This window comes from Takifugu flavidus, chromosome 7 (genome assembly GCF_003711565.1).
Source record: "Takifugu flavidus isolate HTHZ2018 chromosome 7, ASM371156v2, whole genome shotgun sequence".
Lineage (NCBI taxonomy): Eukaryota > Metazoa > Chordata > Actinopteri > Tetraodontiformes > Tetraodontidae > Takifugu > Takifugu flavidus.
In genome coordinates, this window is record NC_079526.1 from 15,625,844 (window position 1) to 15,644,094 (window position 18,251).

Sequence of the window (18,251 nt, forward strand, 5' to 3'; positions counted from 1 at the left end):
TCAGACAGGCTGCAGTGAGTCAGCCAATGATCTGCAGGCACCAGCCCACAACCTGGGGGGAGACCACAGAGGGGGGGGACCACAGAGGGGGGGGGGGAGACCACGGAGGGGGGGGGACCACAGGGGGGGGGGACCACAGAGGAGGGGGGGGGACCACAGGGGGGGGGGGGGGGGTACTGAAGCTGCTGTCTGTGCAACATGGCTGAAGACACCTGTATCTCATTCTGAAGAATATCGCCACAGCCCTCCAGACTCCTGGACTGCAGCACTGATTCTGGTCCAGGCTCAGCTCAACAGCCCACCATTAACCAGGCCACCAAACTAGCCCAGACTGTGTGGGTTTACAGCATTCTCTAACAAAGTACGCTTAAATTCATCAAACATTGCGCAAACATGTCAGCGTCAACAAATTAGGCCAAATTAGCATCGTCAGCTAGCTAATGTGCTGAATAATAGCCTGTTATGAGCACAATGATGAAAAATCAAAGAAGCTAATTGCTAATATAGACTTCCTGTAAACATAACGAACAAACATTATCCTAATTGGTTCACTTATTTGTGAGAAGTGAAAACGGTCGGAGGCTGATCAGCTTCCACTTTGCTGCATCCTTGTCATTGAACCTCAGGCTGTTGTTCAGCTGTATTAATGCCACCGAATTCAAGGAGCTGAATATTAGCTTGTTTTGTTGTTTTGTTTTTCCAATTGAGAACCATGTGCAATCACCCTGCAGCTCCCTCTGGATCGTCTTCGTCTGGCGAACAGCTCAAAAACGTTGTCATGGTAATGCCTTGCTTGTGGCCATTAACATTATTCATATATGTATATATATAAAGAGGCACGCACACTATCACTGTCACCGGGTTTTAAAAACGGCGGGTTTGGGTTTTTGAAACTCGTGACTCAGGCGACTCAGTGACGTCAACCCCCTGTGTCTAATTAGAACATTACCAAACCTGCACTAAGGTCCCATTGCACGCTGCCAGTGGAGCCTTAGTGCCCCCCCATACAATGAGGTCTCCATCTTCGGCCTTAGTGCAGAACTAGAGCCAAACCAGCCCCGCAATGAGGGAGCCATTTCCGTGTTTGACGCCTTAAATGCTAACGAGGGATGGGCGGGGCAGACTGGAGACGAGGGGTGTGGCCTTGTCTCCACTATAAATAAGTTCCATGCAGGGGGCCGGACTATGCAAATTAATTAATTTCAAGCATGCCATTTGCCAATAATGTAGGTTTGATGTAGAACTTGTTGCGATTTTTGTTTAAATTGTTAATTGTTTTAAATAGTTTTGTATTTTAATATCCGAAAAAGCCTCATTCTCTATATGAGATGGGTCCTTTTTTACCTTTTTTAAAAGTAAGTGAAAGTACTCCGTGGTAGGTGGTCTCCCGTATACTGTGACGTCAGTAGTTGCTGCCGAGCATCAAAGCGTCTCCTTCGAAGAAACAGATAATTTACAAGAGACTTAAAGGCTCGCTTGCGTTTATAGAGGGTAGAAAAACGTGCTTCCAAGAGCTCCCGACAACACTCATTTAAAAGAAGACCGTCTGCCAACGCCTGAACCCCGGTGAAGCAGTGGAAAAGCGCTGGAGGGCGAAGAGCACGGGGCGCAGGACGGATACATAGCCAGCAGAGGGCGCCATCACAGTTAAAAGATCACTGGGTGATGAACGGTAACGTGGCCAGCAGAGGGCGCCATCACAGTTGAGAGATCACTGGGTGATGAACGGTAACGTGGCCAGCAGAGGGCGCCATCACAGTTGAGAGCTCACGGGGGTGATGAACGGTAACGTGGCCAGCAGAGGGCGCCATCGCAGTTGAGAGATACTGGGTGATGAACGGTAACGTGGCCAGCAGAGGGCGCCATCACAGTTGAGAGATACTGGGTGATGAACGGTAACGTGGCCAGCAGAGGGCGCCATCGCAGATGATGGGGTACTTGGTGCAGGATGAAGCAGCAGCCAACAGGGGGCGCTTTATCAAGGCAGCGTTATCGTCTTGCTAGAGTGAATAAATGAGGTGAAGATTTGTGAGATTTGTAGCAGTAATGCAGAAAAAGTTGAATAGCTGAAGATATAATTTCATTATTTTTTGTTTCAAGTGGTTTGGATATTGATTTCATAACGTTTTAATACATGCTCACAAATTAATGAAGGGTGATAATGTAAAGCAGCGTGTGATTCTGATGTCTGTAAAAAAATGTCCAGTGTGTGTGTGTGTGTGTGTGTGTGTGTGTGTGTGTGTGTGTGTTTTGAGGTTACCATGAACCTGTGCTTTTATGTTATTTAACTTATCACTGAGGTCAGTGCCTTGAAAAGTGTAAAGTTGTAAACTTTACTTTTGTTTTGTGGCTTTTGGAGAAAACGGATTTATTTTCTATTTTTTAAATTAATTTTATAGTTTATCCTGGTATGTGAGTTCCGCGTTTGTGTCCCAAAGGTTTAAATGAGCTGATCTTTCTTCTCTCTTGGATAGAATAAAAAAGTAAACATTTTTCCGAATTAAATCTTATTTTTTGCGATTTTTTTTACTGTTTCTGCATTTCTATTACGCAGATTTGTGGCATTTTTTAAATGAAAAACACATTTAAAATAAAATAAAGTAACATTTATTGAATCTGCAAAAGACGTATGCATTAGAGTCAAATGTAATGATATATAATATATAAATAAATCGTGTCGATCGGATTTAATTTATCCCGATGAGCCACGATCACGGCGGAGGGATACAGCAGCGGTGGTTCGGCGGTGGGTTAGTGCAGATGACCCCAAGTATTCGACGTCATGATGTGGTCCCTCTGGCTCTCTCGGATTTTCTTACATTATTTCAACATTTGCACTATCGGATCGGATCGGTTCTGCTGCTAAAGATGAAGCGATAAAGACGAAGGAAGGACTTGAGGTTTGAATGGCTTCATTTTTCATGGAGGATGCGGACGGTGATGGGGATGATGATGGAGGGATGATGGGGCTTGAAGGATAAAATGGAGGGCTGAAGGATGAAATGGAGGGATGACAATGACGGATGGAGAATAAGACGGAGGAGTGGGAATTAATGGATGCGACTGTGTGATAGACGCCATCGCTTCACACATCAGCCAAATTAGATAAGCATAAAGATAAACAGATTCACGCCATGACGTGATCTTGTCATCCACGTCATCGTCAATCTTTGATTACTGGTCCATTTCCGCTGGATTGGTCACATCCGTACTGGTCTCAGTGGTTCCGTTGCTTCTTTGCTGGTTTAAACTTCGGGTTTATTCAACCGAAGCGGGTTTTTAATGACCCAGTCTAAAAGTAGATCCGGTCAAACGCGGAGTAATTTCCCCACTCTTGTTTCTTGCCTTTACATTTTAACCATAATATGAATTTCGACCTTTAACAATATCGGATCTGACGTTTATTTTGACAAATGCACGCTCACAGCAGCCATAGATGTATGTTCAAGGTCGTCCTGTTGCACTGTGTGCGTGCTCGTGCGCGTGTACGTCCAATGGAATCAATGAAAACTTTTGATGTATTTCTCCTGTAGTTGATCATTTCATGCATATATTAGTCCTGTCGAGAGTAAGGTGTGAAACTCTCTTTGTGGCCTGAGCGCGGTGCTAGAAATTCCACGTCTGTAGTTCTCAGCACTGACAGCCAGCGGCTGTGATCAGGGCCCTTTTCTGCTCACTTCCTGTGCAGAGCTGCATGTGCCCGTTTTCTCCTTCCCTCTTTGACTGCTGGATGAAGTTGCCATGGTAACCAGACGGTCCCAAGGGTTGTTGAAGGGATGCAAGCGTAGGAGATGTGGGGGAGGAGATGGTGGTGCATCTCTTTGTTCAGGCACAGATGAAAATGAACTCAAACTCTGATGTTGATATCATATATTATCAGGATGTCCAATATTTCAGTGCTGCAGATTTTAGATGGTGGAAAACTTGACTGAAAATATGCACATAAATACCATAATTTACATGATGTGTACATCAGAGTCAAGAACTATCACTGTTAATTCAATTATTTTAATAACGGGACGGTTTAAGGTGCTGACAATACATGAAGGCACCATGGAAGAGGAACAAGGACACAGCTGGAGGACCAGCCTTCAGGCCAGGGGTGGGGAACCTGTCCAGCCCAAACCCCAACCTTGAACCCCCCCAACCCAACCCTAACCCCCCCAACCCAACCCTAACCCCACCCTAACCCCCCCAACCCAACCCTTTTGGCTGAACAGTGGAACCTGAGTTGCTAGCAAATGCTAATGTAGCCTTTTGTTAAATCAGTAATTGAATATTCTGGTTAACCAACACAAGAGAAACTCTGTTTTATTTTTTAATGTTTTCTATCTTAACTCACCAGATGGAGGTTGTGCCACTCAGGCTGCTGGTGAATAATCATGATTCCCCTGAACTACTGAGTGTTGCTGTTCACTCTTCAGCCGTTTGATCATGTGACCAGAACCTTCTCCACATCTGTCACACATAATGTCGGCCTTTCAGAGCTTGTTGGAGGACGTGTGTGTATTTGTGTGTGTTTGTCTGAGAGAGTGTGTGAATGGTGCAAAAATAGACAGGCGTGTTGCCCTGTAACTATGGTAACGGTAGTAGATAAGTATGTCTAAGGTATGTGACGCCCGTGGGGGGATGGTTTGTTAGCTTGCAGATATAAAACATGGGCAGAGGAAGGTGGTGTAGACAGGCTAGCAGCATAGCAACGATGATGCTAAAGGCTGATAGCAGCATAGCAACGATGATGCTAAAGGCTGATAGCAGCGCAGCAACAATGATGCTAAAGGCTGATAGCAGCATAGCAATGATGATGCTAAAGGCTGATAGCAGCATAGCAATGATGATGCTAAAGGCTGATAGCAGCATAGCAACGATGATGCTAAAGGCTGATAGCACCATAGCAATGATGATGCTAAAGGCTGATAGCAGCATAGCAACGATGATGCTAAAGGCTGATAGCACCATAGCAATGATGATGCTAAAGGCTGATAGCAGCATAGCAACGATGATGCTAAAGGCTGATAGCAGCATAGCAATGATGATGCTAAAGGCTGATAGCACCATAGCAATGATGATGCTAAAGGCTGATAGCAGCATAGCAACGATGATGCTAAAGGTTAACAATAAGCACCAAGAGCTAAAGGCTGTAGTGAGATGATCAGCTTCTCCACATATGATGGATCTGGGCCTCTGAAGACCTTTTTGATCAGGAGAAGGATTTAATGGGCAGCCAATGAACAAGCCAGGCCAGGAGTCATGTGACAGAGGAGGATCATTCTGAGTCTGATCCTGATCCTCGTAGCATTCAGGTGCAGGAAAAGTCACAGTAACATTGATTTATGGTGTTTCCATGGAATCAAGTCAACCAGCAAAAACTAATGAAGTGATCCGTATATGAGGACAGCTGTCAGGAGTCCAACTGTCCAACTGTCCAACTGTCCGTGTGCATGAAGTTAATTTCCCCTCTCTTGTCTTTGTGGCGCCCTCCAGCGCGTGACGATGACCAACGCCGAGGCCACCTACGATCAGCTTGCCCACCAGGTGGCGGCTCTCCGCAAGGAGAACTGTCACCTGAGGAGGGAGCTGGAGGACAACTCCAACCAACTGTCCAAACTGGAGACTGAGACCTTCGGCATGAAGGTCAGCTTGGACACATCATAGCAATAGTCCCACCAGTGAAGGTCCCACTCTGACCAAAGCTCTATGTGGCAGAAACACTCACTTGTCTTCACATTTGGACTCTTTTCTCTTTCTTTGTTCTTTCTGCAGGAAGTTCTGAAGCAACTGCAGAGTAAACTGGAGCAGGAGGCCGGAACTCTGGCCTCATCCGGGAGGAGCGATGTCCTGCACCAGCTCAAAGGTCCGAACCCCCCACAGGGACCCTGTCTCTGGGACACGCACGATCACGCAGTCTCAACTGTCCCCGTGAGACATTAATGCTTATTCACACAGGACTGATTGGTCTCTTTCAGAGCTTCACATGGACCTCACCAGATACTACGAGCTCAAACAGCCACACAATTCCAGGTACCTGATGGACAGCCTGGCAGGGTTGGGGCCTACGAATGTCGCGGGGTCAAAGCGAGAGGATTTCGTGGCCCCGCCTGCGTCCTGCTGCTCCCCCGTCCTGGCAACCGCGACACCAGCGGTGAGACGGTCCAAGAGTCCTCTCAGAGCTCAGTCTTGTTTGAGCTCACTTCCTGCAGAGGAGCACTCTGGCATCCTGATGACGCATCATTTCCTGGACGCGGCGCCACCTAGAACCGCTGCGATCGGCGGGCTGGAGGAGCAGCTGAGCGACCACCACCTGGAGGAGCTGCACATGCAGAGGTGGGCTGAAGGGAAACGGAAGCAGCGTTAAATCTGAGGTCAAAAACACCCACTGGCCACGTCACCAGGTGCACGTTGGCTGGGTTTGACCCCCTGCTGCCTCCACAACGGCCTCATCTCTCTGCCTAAAGATTCCGCTGAGGTGTGGAGTCATATCTGCAAATCTGTGGGTGGATGATGTGGTTTCTCTGTAGGTCAGCAGTTTCTGAACTCACCACGTTCTGATTCACCTTCTTCCTCATTCCGATGCTCAGTTTAAACAGCAGCAGGTTGTCTTGATCGTTGTGCTTAATGAGGTGGCCGGTGGGTGTGCGGATGTCCCGCTGCTGGCTGGATGTCATCATCATGAGTGATGAAAGAGTAACATGTAATGAAATGGTTTAGGAACCTTCTACTGGGAGAGATTGACCGTGAGGAGAGAGAACGATGCTGGTACTTCAGCCAGCTGGAGGCTCTGTCACAGAGACTGGCTCAGCTGCCTCGCATTGAAATGGTGAGGATGGATGATGGATGGATGGATGGATGGATGATGGATGGATGGATGATGGATGGATGATGGATGGATGAGTGGATGATGGATGGAGTGGGTGGATGGATGGATGGATGATGGATGGATGATGGATGGATGGGAGTGGATGATGGATGGATGATGGATGGATGGATGGATGGATGGATGATGGATGGGTGGAGATGGATGGATGGATGGATGGATGGATGGATGGATGGATGGATGATGGATGATGGATGGATGGATGGATGGATGATGGATGGATGGGTGGATGATGGATGGATGAGTGGATGAGTGGGTGGATGGATGATGGATGGATGGGTGGATGGATGATGGATGGATGGATGAGTGGCTGGATGGATGGAGGATGGATGGAGGATGGATGATGGGTAGATGGATGGATGATGGATGGATGATGGATGGATGTTGGATGGATGGATGATGGATGGATGATGGTGGGTGGTGGATGATGGATGGATGATGATGGATGATGGATGGATGGATGATGGATGGATGATGGATGGATGGATGTTGGATGGATGGATGGAGGATGATGGATGGATGATGGATGGATGATGGGTGGATGGATGGATGATGGATGGATGATGGATGGATGATGGATGGATGGATGGGTGGGTGGGTGGGTGGATGGATGGATGGATGATGGATGGATGGATGGATGGATGGATGATGGATGGATGGATGGATGGATGGATGGATGGATGGATGTTGGATGGATGATGGATGATGGAGCACCTGGTCCTCTCCGTGGTTCCATCCCTAACGTTGCCGGGCAGTTTTCCCTCCAGATGGATCTGATCCGACAGCAGCTGGAGTTTGAAGCTCAGCAGGTTCAGTCGGTGATGGAGGAACGTTTCGGAACCAATGATGAGATGATCCAGAGGACTCAGGTTGGTTGGACACACATGAGAGCAGGATGCAACATGACGGCTGGTCTGACAAATGTGTGTGTGTGTGTGTGTGTGTTGTGTGTGGTGTGTGTGTGTGTGTGTGTGTGTGTGTGTGCGTGTGTGTGTGTGTGTGTGGTGTGTGTCTGTGCTGGTGTGTGTGTGTGTGTGTGTGTGTGTGTGTGTGTGTGTGTGTGGTGCAGATACGGGCTGCTCGTCTGGAACAGCTGGAGAAGGAGCTGCAGGAGGCCCGGGGGGGGCAGGACAGCCAGCTGCAGGTCAGACACAGTAATTGAAGCAAATAAGCAACTTAAACACACCTTAATATGGTCACTTTTGACCCTTTCTGCCAATAATTCCCTTTGTTAAACTCTTTTATATAAAGAATTTTATTTACTTTTAGATGTATGTGTGCAGAATACTTCAACTAAAATCTTAGATACTATAGAATTTGTTGAAAATATGAGGTATATTATATCTTTTGTGTTTTCAGCTGTTCGGATCAAATACTCCCCCTGCCGGTGAAGCAGAGAAATGCACTTTAGCTACTGCAGACGTTCCAGCAGAGGGAAGCAAGGTACCAAGATCAGTTATTCATATTTAAATCAGATTAATGTCAGGGTATGAAGCTGTGAGTCAATATGATTAATCACAAAAACCCAATTTGAATTAATCACTTCAGACTTTTTGTTTGTTTGTTTAGATTCTTTTGTCTGTGATTCGATGTGCATTAATGCTGTTGGGATAAACTTGATGATTTGCTGTTGCTCAGTAAAATATACGGACTTACATGTGTGTAAGTCTTTAAAGGCCACTTTTCAAACTGCCAAACAACAAATGGAAAAGAAATGTTGGCAATAACGTGTGAATTAAAACATTGTTTTTGAGAAGCGACACACAGGTGAGCAGGACTTTGGTGTTACCTGCAGGTGGAGATGGTGTTCTGGCTGCTGTCCATTCTTACTAACAGAGATAAGGATGAGATGTCTCGGACGCTGCTGGCGTTGTCCAGCTCCCCAGACAGTTGTATCGCCATGAGGAAGTCTGGCTGTGTCCCCCTGCTGGTCCAGATCCTGCATGACGGATCAGGCGGCACCAGCAGCCTTGAGCAGTCCGCGTCGTGTGCCACGGTGACAGGCTGCAGCCGGGAGGCCAAGTCCAGGGCAAGCGCCACCCTCCACAACATCATCTTCTGTCAGCAGGATGAGGGACAGGCCCGCCGTGAAAAAAGGGTTCTGCTCCTGCTGGAGCAGATCCGGACACACTGTGACACTGGCTGGGATTGGATTGAGAACCACACAGTGACTTCTACTGGAACTAGAACCAACGGTAACAAGTGTTTTGGCTTCCCGGGTCGTTCTGCCTTATGGAAAAACACTTCAAGCCCATGAGATATCGAATGTCTTCCTGATTAATTATGCTTCGGATACATGAAATTACACAAAGGCTCTGGGCTTGTTCTGCTCTCATCCACTTTATGTCGTGTGTTGGGCTCTGCACAGATGTCCCAGAACCGATGGACCCGCAGATCTGTCAGGCTGTTTGTGCCATCATGAAACTCTCCTTTGAGGAGGAGTACCGACACGCCCTGAAAGAGTTGGGTCAGTAACATATTAATATTTGGAGCGGTTCCTTTCTTACATCATTTTCCTAAAGTTCTTGTTTACTCTTTAAGGTGGTCTACAGGTCATAGCTGAACTGATCCATCTGGACCAGGAAACGCACGGCATGCAGAATGACCCCATTAACATGGCTCTGCGACGCTATGCTGGGATGGCAATGACTAATCTGACCTACGGTGACGTGGTCAACAAGGTCAATACAGCAATAAGTATCATATAGAGATCCAGATGTAGCTTGAACAGGCTCTCGCTAGATACCGATTGTGTTGTTTTCAGGCCACTTTGTGCTCAAAGAGAAGCTGCCTTCAGGCTCTGGTGGCTCAGCTGGCCTCTGACAGTGAGGAGCTCCACCAAGTGGTCTCCAGTATCCTACGAAACCTGTCCTGGAGGGCCGACATCAACAGCAAGAGAGTCCTGCGTGATATTGGTTGTGTGTCTGCTCTGATGACCTGTGCCCTGCAGGCCACCAAGGTACCATTCTGACCTGGTTGAAACATCAAATTCAGCCCAAGACTCTACTTTTTCTTTTGTTAATACAGAAAATGCTTTTTATTTTATGAAAAACATGTGGTTAAATGCTAATTGAATACAAACTAAACTAAACTTGTCCCCCAGGGCCATATCTATCTCTCACATAGATGTCCTTGCTTCTTTGTTTTCTTGCTTGTTCTTCTAGGTTGCTTTGTATTTAACTCTTTAAACTGAATCAAGAGCTGGAACCTCACTTTCATTGGAGATCGTGGTTCTGAATCTCCAAACTAACCCTAAAGTTTGTTGGTTCTTGTCTTCACAGGAGTCGACGCTGAAGAGCATCCTGAGTGCTCTGTGGAACCTGTCAGCTCACAGCATAGACAACAAGGTGGCCATCTGTTCCGTAGACGGAGCACTGGGCTTCCTGGTGAGCACACTTACATACCGATGTCAGACCAACTCCCTGGCCATCATCGAGAGTGGCGGTGGGATCCTCCGAAATGTGTCCAGCCTTGTTGCCACACGAGAAGACTACAGGTAGGTTTGTGCCGAGACTGAGAAAGATTTGAATTGATGGACTGCGAAACAAACAAATCCAAGACTTGTAACGGTAAATGATACGCCAGTCCACTTCATGTGGATGTGAGCAATGCATTCGTCAAGTTACTGGTATTTTCTTTTGTAACAGACAAATACTGCGGGATCACAACTGCCTCCAAACGCTGCTGCAGCACCTGCGCTCCCATAGCCTGACTATAGTTAGTAATGCTTGTGGGACCCTCTGGAACCTGTCTGCAAGAAGTTCCAAAGACCAGGAACTGCTCTGGGAGCTGGGGGCTGTGAGCATGCTGCGCAACCTGATCCACTCCAAGCACAAGATGATAGCAATGGGCAGTGCTGCGGCCCTGAGAAACCTCCTGACCAATCGGCCCCTCAAGTACAAGGATACTGCCGTTGTGTCACCTGGTTCGTGCATGCCATCGCTCTACATGAGGAAACAAAAGGCCCTGGAAGCTGAGCTGGATGCCAAACACCTGGCAGAGACTTTTGACATAATCGAGAGACAGAATCCCAGGCAACTGACCCTCAACAGGCCACTACGGCACATCGAGAGTCTAGCAAAGGATTACGCGTCTGATTCAGGCTGTTTTGATGACGATGAAGCTCCTAGCGTGCCTAGTAATCTGGACACAGGGAGCTTCTCTATGCTGTCTATGTTTCTTACTAATTCTAACTTCTCACAGAACCAACAACGCAAAAGGGACAATGAACCCGAGAGAGACGGAGATTCACCAGCAAGTGGCGAGAACAAATATCCAGCCGATGCCGTATCTGCTGCTGCAGATAAACTGGCGCAGAAAATCACCAACACTGTGGCCAAGATTGACAGATTGGTGGATGACATTACTATGCACACGTCTTCTGAGGACAGTTTCAGCCTGTGCTCTGAGGACCACCTGGCAGATTGGCCTTACGGACCACATGAGCTCAACGACCAGACCAAGAGCCCTTCCCTCCTGTCCCATCTATGTGACACCAGCAGTGTGGTCCACAGAGACCGCTTCAGCAGAGCTCGTGCACTCTTGCGTCTGAAAACGGCACAGTCGAGTTTATCGACAGACAGTCTGAACAGTGGTAGCACAAGTGATGGCTACTGTGGCAGCAAAGACCAGCTGCAACCCGTTACAAGAGCCCTGATGATGCAACAGCGACCCAAGCAACTGGATCTCAAATTAGCCCACAAAGATTACCAAGAAGCTGACTCTTCTCTTTGTAGTAACACTAATCGCCAGGAGATTCCTGAAAGAGATTCTGTGGACAACAAACATTCACCAGTTGCAGATGGAGGCAAAAAGCAGGTTCAGCCTGTCCAGACGCCTGTCAGTGCGTCCACCAAAGTGTCCTCGGATGTCAGCATGGCATCAATAAAACTGTCTCCTTCTTACCAGCAAGTCCCCAGTATTCAGAGTGTGGCCAAATTTGGTGTGGAAAAGGCCAGCGGTGATGTCCAGACAGCCCAGGCGATGAGGAAACAGCCCTCGGTCCCCACTGCCATGACAGCAGCGGGCGTTACAAAAGCCCCTACATTAGCCTCCACCAAAAGCCCGAACATTGGGACGATGGAGACGGTCCAGAAGTACTCAGTGGAGAACACCCCTATCTGCTTCTCCCGCTGTAGTTCTCTTTCCTCTCTTTCTTCCGGTGATGGAGCGCTGGATGCACAAAGTGATAATGACATGGAGAGCGACTCCTCGTTAGAAATAATTGATGTGGAGGATGAAGACTTGGTGAAAAAGGCTGAGGAGGATGAAACCTTGGAAGACCTGACCGATAGCCTGCTGCTGATGACCGACTCCAAATCCTTTCCCAGTAAAGACACCGGTCCCGTGAGTAAGACCTGCTCTGCTAAAAAGGAAAAGGTGTTCCTTAGAGCAGTTTCCCCGGCCATAGTGGAAGACCAATCTCCTTCAAGTTCATCTGAACACTACATACATGAGACCCCCCTGGTCATGAGCCGCTGCAGCTCGGTTAGCTCGTTAAGCAGCTTTGAGTCTCCCTCTATTGTCAGCTCAATCCAGAGCGATCCCTGCAGCGAGATGATCGATGGAACAATAAGCCCGAGTGATCTTCCCGACAGCCCTGGACAGACCATGCCTCCCAGTCGAAGTAAGACGCCATGTTGCCTTGAGTCACATGTTCAAGAAACACAGACGGCAGGAATAGTCAGCCAATGGGAAGGCAGCCTGCGGAAGTTCATGGAAATTGCAGACTCAAAGGACCGACTGAGCCTCCCCCCTGACCTGGACACAATGATTTACTTCACTGTGGAAAAGCCTACTGAAAACTTCTCGTGCGCTTCAAGTTTGAGTGCCTTGCCTCTTCATGAACACTACATACAGAAGGACGTTGAGCTAAAGTTAACACCACTGCTCCAGCAAGGTGACAAAAACCTTTCGTGTCATGATGAAGAGGACCAGGAATTTGACAATGGGGAGCGATACAGTGAGGGAAACTCCGATGATGATATTGAAATCCTAAAAGAATGTATTAACTCAGCAATGCCCTCCAAATTTAGAAAAGTTAGACCTTCCCTGATGACCCAAATCCCTCCTCATCTATTGAGCTCTCAGACCCATAAACCAATCCATCTCCCAGTTTACATGATGTTCCCGAATGGCAAAACCCAAATGTGTCCTGGCAGGAAAGTCATCGTTTCACACAAGGATCTGAAATTAGATGATTCGTCCCTCACAGATTCCGCTGAAGGAACACCTGGTAACTTCTCCACAACAACATCGCTAAGTGACGACACACTTCAGTATCCAGTGAAGCACAGGGGGAGCAAAGACTGCTTATCTACCAGTATCATCAAGGAGCAAGAGCTTGATGACGAAAAGAGGATCGAAGATTTGAGGATATTCTCACACTTCCACAAACTGAACAGGACAAACAACCCTGGAACACAGAAAAACCGACACATCACTCCGACTCAGAGGGTGCTGATGCAAAGCAAAGAGGTAGCTGACCGAGTGGCTAGCCAAAGGAATCGCGATCGGTCTCCCAACCAACAAAAGAATAGACCGTGTCAAGATCTTGTTCGGAATCTGGCGCTTCCTGTCATAATGAAAAGTGACCAAGATGCAGGATTCCAGAAAAGAAACATAATATGTAAAAAGATTGCACATTTTCTACATGACACCAACTATGTGTGTGATGACAGCAATGCTAACAGCGACGCTTTCGGACAGACGACCCGAAAACAGACCAGGGAAGCAAATGCAGCCAATACTGGCAAGAAGGAGAATTCCCAAGGAAAACACAGAGGCTTTCAGAGAATAAAACAGAGTCTTCTAAAGGATGAATCTATGGAGGGTTATTCGCTCAGCTCCTCCCTCAGCTCACTGAGTGATGCTGAGTTTGAGGCGGGCAAATCAAAAGCCCAGCAAACGTGGTACAAAAACAGACAGAACAAAACGCTGAATGCGGTCCAACAAACGAAGCCCGTGAGCATTCACAGTCAATATGAGGAGCCCAGCTCCACGAGCTCTGTCAGTATGGATTCAGAGGATGATCTCCTCCAGAAATGCATAACATCTGCGATGCCAAAGCAGAGAAGGAAGCACGCAGCAAGGAAGAAGAAAGCAATGAATAGTGACAAAGGTAAGAAGGCCCTGGATGCCTGGAAGCTGGAGGAGGAATTAGATAGTGATGATGCAGATTCAGATCTCAACAGTGTTGAGTGGAGAGCTATCCAAGAAGGTGCCAACTGTGTTGTCACTGGGCTGCAGGCCTCAAAATCTCAAGAGCCTTCCTCTGAAGAGACTGAATCGGTCATTTCATTCATGTCAACCTCGAGCTTCACGCCTAAAGAAAGGAAGTTTTGCAAAGACAAAAAGTCAAACAAACCTCTAGACTTTGCTCAACGCAAGCCCGTCCCGAACTTTCCAGTGGTGTTCAGAGGCAGGACTGTAATCTACACACCGAGAAAGGAGACAGCCCCATCGCAAAGGCCTCCTCCCACCAAACTGACGACCAGCTCAGATCCTCCAAAAAACCCAAACCTTGCTCAACACAGGTCGAAGAGCCTTCATCGATTGGGACACTCCCAGGACATGGACCTGGCCCTGCCAAAGAGGAGCTCTACTCCACCTCCAAGGATGCAAAAAAGTTCCTCCTCTGGTTCATCGCAAACCTCGACTCCATCCAAACAGAAGAAGACAACATCCCTGAGTGGAACGAATAAAACCATCCCTAAAAAGGGCGTTACGCCGACGAACGGTCCACCAGCTGCTGAAAGAACAGCAGGTGCAGCCTTGAACTCAGATGAGAAGCCCTCAACACCAAAAACTCAGAAGTCACCCGTCCGAATCCCTTTCATGCAGAATGCAGTCAAACCCAGACCCCTGTCGCCCCTGGTTACAAACCAAACAGCTGGCAAACCAGCAAATATGGTCCATGGGAAAGTGGTGTCGCCTGCCAGTCGATTAGAACTGCTCCGGATGACCTCAGCTGGTCGTGAGTCCGATCGCAATGGATTTTTGAGACAGATGACCTTCATCAAGGAATCAAAGACCGTACAGAAACACGATAGTGCCAAATGCAGCATGTTCCGATCTCAAAAAAGACCCCTCCACCCTACCGGCTCGGGAGCCGCGGCTGTTTTCCTTTGTTCTTCACGTTGTCAGGAACTCAAAGCAGCGGTTCAAACCCAGAGAAGAACACAAGTAAAAGATCAAGGACAGCCACAGCGGGTCAAGAGACCTGATCCCGGCCTTCAGCAGCAGGCAACACTCTCCAGAGCAACCTCCAGCGAAAGGTACAGAAACACAAGAGGTTTAAGCAGAAGAACTAGCTCTGAAAGCCCATGCAGGCTGGCAAAGCAAAGCAAAGCTGGCACGGTGTCCGGCGTCAGGCAGCAACAAGACAAGGATACCTTCAAACGTCATGCCTCATCACCAAGCATCAACATACTGAGCCGCGTCACCAGCCGCTCTTCCCTCCGCTCATCATCGTCTGATTCAAGTAGCAGAGCCAAGAGTGAGGACGAGACAAAGAAGTATGGACAGAAATCCCGGGTACTTGACAGGGCCACCTGGAGGAGGATCAGGGATGAAGATGTTCCTCACATCTTAAAAAGCACCCTCCCGGCTAATGCCTTACCCCTGGTGGCTTCTCCCGAGGGGGACCAGCCGAAGCTGCAGGCTCCTTTGGGTAAGTTGCCAACCATTCTGCTGGCCTCCCGCAAGACAAGTGATGCAACAGTCCAGACCGAGGACTTTTCCAACAAGATCAGCTCCAGCACCTCTCCAACAGTGGAAGTTGGCCCAGAGATCGCAGAAGAAACGGTCCGACCCGCACCGCTCAGAAATGAAGGTACGACCTCCGGAAATAACCTCCAGGATGGAGACTCAGATTGCTTGTTAAAAAGCCTCAGCAACGCTTCCATGGGAACGCCAGACAACCACGCTGGTGGGAGTGGGCCGGTCTATTTCCGCCAGGGAACTCCAAGCAAGTCTGCCAGAATCACTCCGTTTAATTACACACCCAACCCACTGGCCTGCAGTAAAAGCGCTCAGAACCAGGCAGCCAAAACCAATGAAAAGCAGGCGGAGGGCAGGGAGTCGTAGGAAGTTACGTGAGGACTTTGTTCTGCTCCTGGATGAAATTCATCTTTTGACAATGATCGCGGGCCCCTTTTACACCGGGAACTACAGCAGTTTGGTGGGTGTGCGCTGATGCAGGTCGGACAAAACATTTGCGGGTTGGACTTAAAGACCAAACCTCACAAAGTGAACGTGCAACATTTTGTACTTTTTTTACTGAAGGTGAAGCCCCCGGAAGAAGACGAGTCAAAGCCCGTCTTGTGTTTGAATGAGTTTGGGTTTAGCACACAAATGTACCTTTTTTCCACTAAACTGAGAGGAGAGTGATGCTGTGCAGAAAACATGACGAACATTTTCATGTCATGGAGTCCTGTGTGTTTGGGTTGGACCCTGTGTGAATGTAAGCAAGAATCATTCTAATGTTAAATGTTTATGTCTAATCAGCAGCACTGAACTGCATCCACATCTACTCTATGATCACCTGTAATTCAAGTCTTCTATTACCTGACGGTTGGTGAGCAGACAGATCTCCATGTGGAGTCATTTGACAGCCTCGGTGAACTCAGTCCCAGTAATAAGAGAGTTCGCTAAAGAGTCTGCAGGCTGTGCTTCCTTGTCATTCGGATGGAAAATCTCCCAGACGTATTCTTCCCACCTTCTGACTATATCCTCAGCTTCTTTAGGGACAATTTAAAGTCTCCAAGGCTTCAGTCAACTGTGTGTTTGCTGTAGTGACCAGAGCAAAAGTCCAGTCCTGGAAACAAACAGGGGAAGCATCGCTCACAACAAAGGTGCTCTCAGCTGCAGCCTGGACCTGTTCCCCGACCCAACGCTGCAGGGACGTGATCCTGTCGTCATTGGTTTCAATGCTTAACACCCAGCAAAGGTCTGGAGGATAAACTAAGCTCCCCTATTCCCGGACACGACTCGGACAAAGACAACCGCGCTCAAAAAGATTAGTTGCAAAGCCCAAGATATGCGTCTGTAACCCTTGCATGCCAGCTCCGACTCCTCCATCCTCAGAGAGGTGACTTTCTTGTCCTAAGAGTCGTTTTTAACCTCAAGGCAACTCAGAATTTGGAGAAAGTCTCACTGCTGTGGTACACTTCCTCTAGAAATCTGGATATGATCTATACTTAAATAAAGGGTATAAATTTGTCTTTTCAGGAGAAAAACCTTAATAAAGCATCAAACTGGAACCTTGACAATTGTAGAACTGTGGAAAAAAAACTACTTTGAGTGCTTAAGATGAGTAGAAATGGTTTCATTTGTGCCAGAAAACATATTACATTAATTAACCAACACTGACATACATTTTTAGAACGTCACCTCCTGGATTCCATGACCGCTCCACAAAACGTATTTTCTCAGCTGTATAAAATGACCGGTAGTAACTTTAAACACTTCTGTCCTCATTTTACACCCAATATTGTAAATAAAGAAAATTGGCTAGAGAATCAGTTTGTCCACCGATAGCGTGCTAGCGTACTCGCTGACTGTCTTCATTAACTCTGGGGATAATGAGATTCTTTTGTGAATCCAGAAGAAGCCTTGTTTAATGGACTTTTATTGTTGAGGTGCATGCATCTTAAAGGATATACTCACTTTATAGCCTGTTAATAACTGCTAAAGTGTGTACAAGTCATGATGGGAAGAGGCCAACGTGATTTTTTTCCATGTATTACCAGTAATCTTCCTCATGAAGCAGCAGCGTGTTAATGAAATCAGTATTAATCTACATTACCAAAGGCTGTTCATTCCTGAAATTAAAGTTGATTAAACCCAATTTGGTGATGGTGTTTATTTTTCTTTTATGCCTATCACATATGGCATCAGTCAGGGACAAGACTTTAATTTAGCTAAAGAAGACAGTGTCTCGGCCATGGAGACCCATGAGCAGCCACTCATCTTTTGACAGGAACCCACAAGCGTGACCATATTCTCTCTTCATATCTGTAACTGCCTGCAGCAGCAGGAGAATGTCAGCTGACTCAAGTTCCTCCCCTCATCCTAACACAGACTCCATAAAACTCAGGCCTCACTTAGTTCTGACCTGAAATCTGACTGAAACATCTCCAACAGAATGTTCCTCTGCACATGGTCCAGTAATTGAGTCACCACTGCTGTCACATGGAGTAAAAGGGGAAGTTAGCTATATATCACCTTCTTAATTCTTTTCAGGGTCACAGAGGGGGGTGGAGGTAGGTCCACCTATATGAGCATTTCGTACCTTGGTAAAGGTGTTTGTCCCCTATTCCCTAAACACCTTGCATATTTTTTTCTGCCCTGAGGCTTGAATCAGGAACCCTCTGCT

The 18,251-nt window shown here is 47.5% G+C and overlaps 1 protein-coding gene across 2 annotated transcripts; it reads left to right on the plus strand.

Moving 5' to 3' along the window:
* Positions 1-2,721: 2,721 nt before the first annotated feature.
* Positions 2,722-17,723, plus strand: apc2 (APC regulator of WNT signaling pathway 2). 2 transcript variants are annotated; one of them, XM_057038473.1, is made up of 14 exons: positions 2,722-2,900; positions 5,485-5,634; positions 5,764-5,854; positions 5,967-6,324; positions 6,709-6,817; positions 7,630-7,743; positions 7,944-8,018; positions 8,234-8,317; positions 8,670-9,069; positions 9,243-9,341; positions 9,416-9,555; positions 9,639-9,833; positions 10,156-10,370; positions 10,522-17,723. In XM_057038473.1, exons 2-14 carry the CDS (start codon positions 5,494-5,496, stop codon positions 15,959-15,961), a joined length of 7,461 nt encoding a protein of 2,486 aa, XP_056894453.1. In that variant the 5' UTR covers positions 2,722-2,900; positions 5,485-5,493; the 3' UTR covers positions 15,962-17,723. The 2 variants fall into 2 exon arrangements, with proteins under 2 accessions (XP_056894453.1, XP_056894454.1); XM_057038474.1 differs by having other exon boundaries at positions 7,642-7,743.
* The last annotated feature ends 528 nt before the right edge of the window (positions 17,724-18,251 follow it).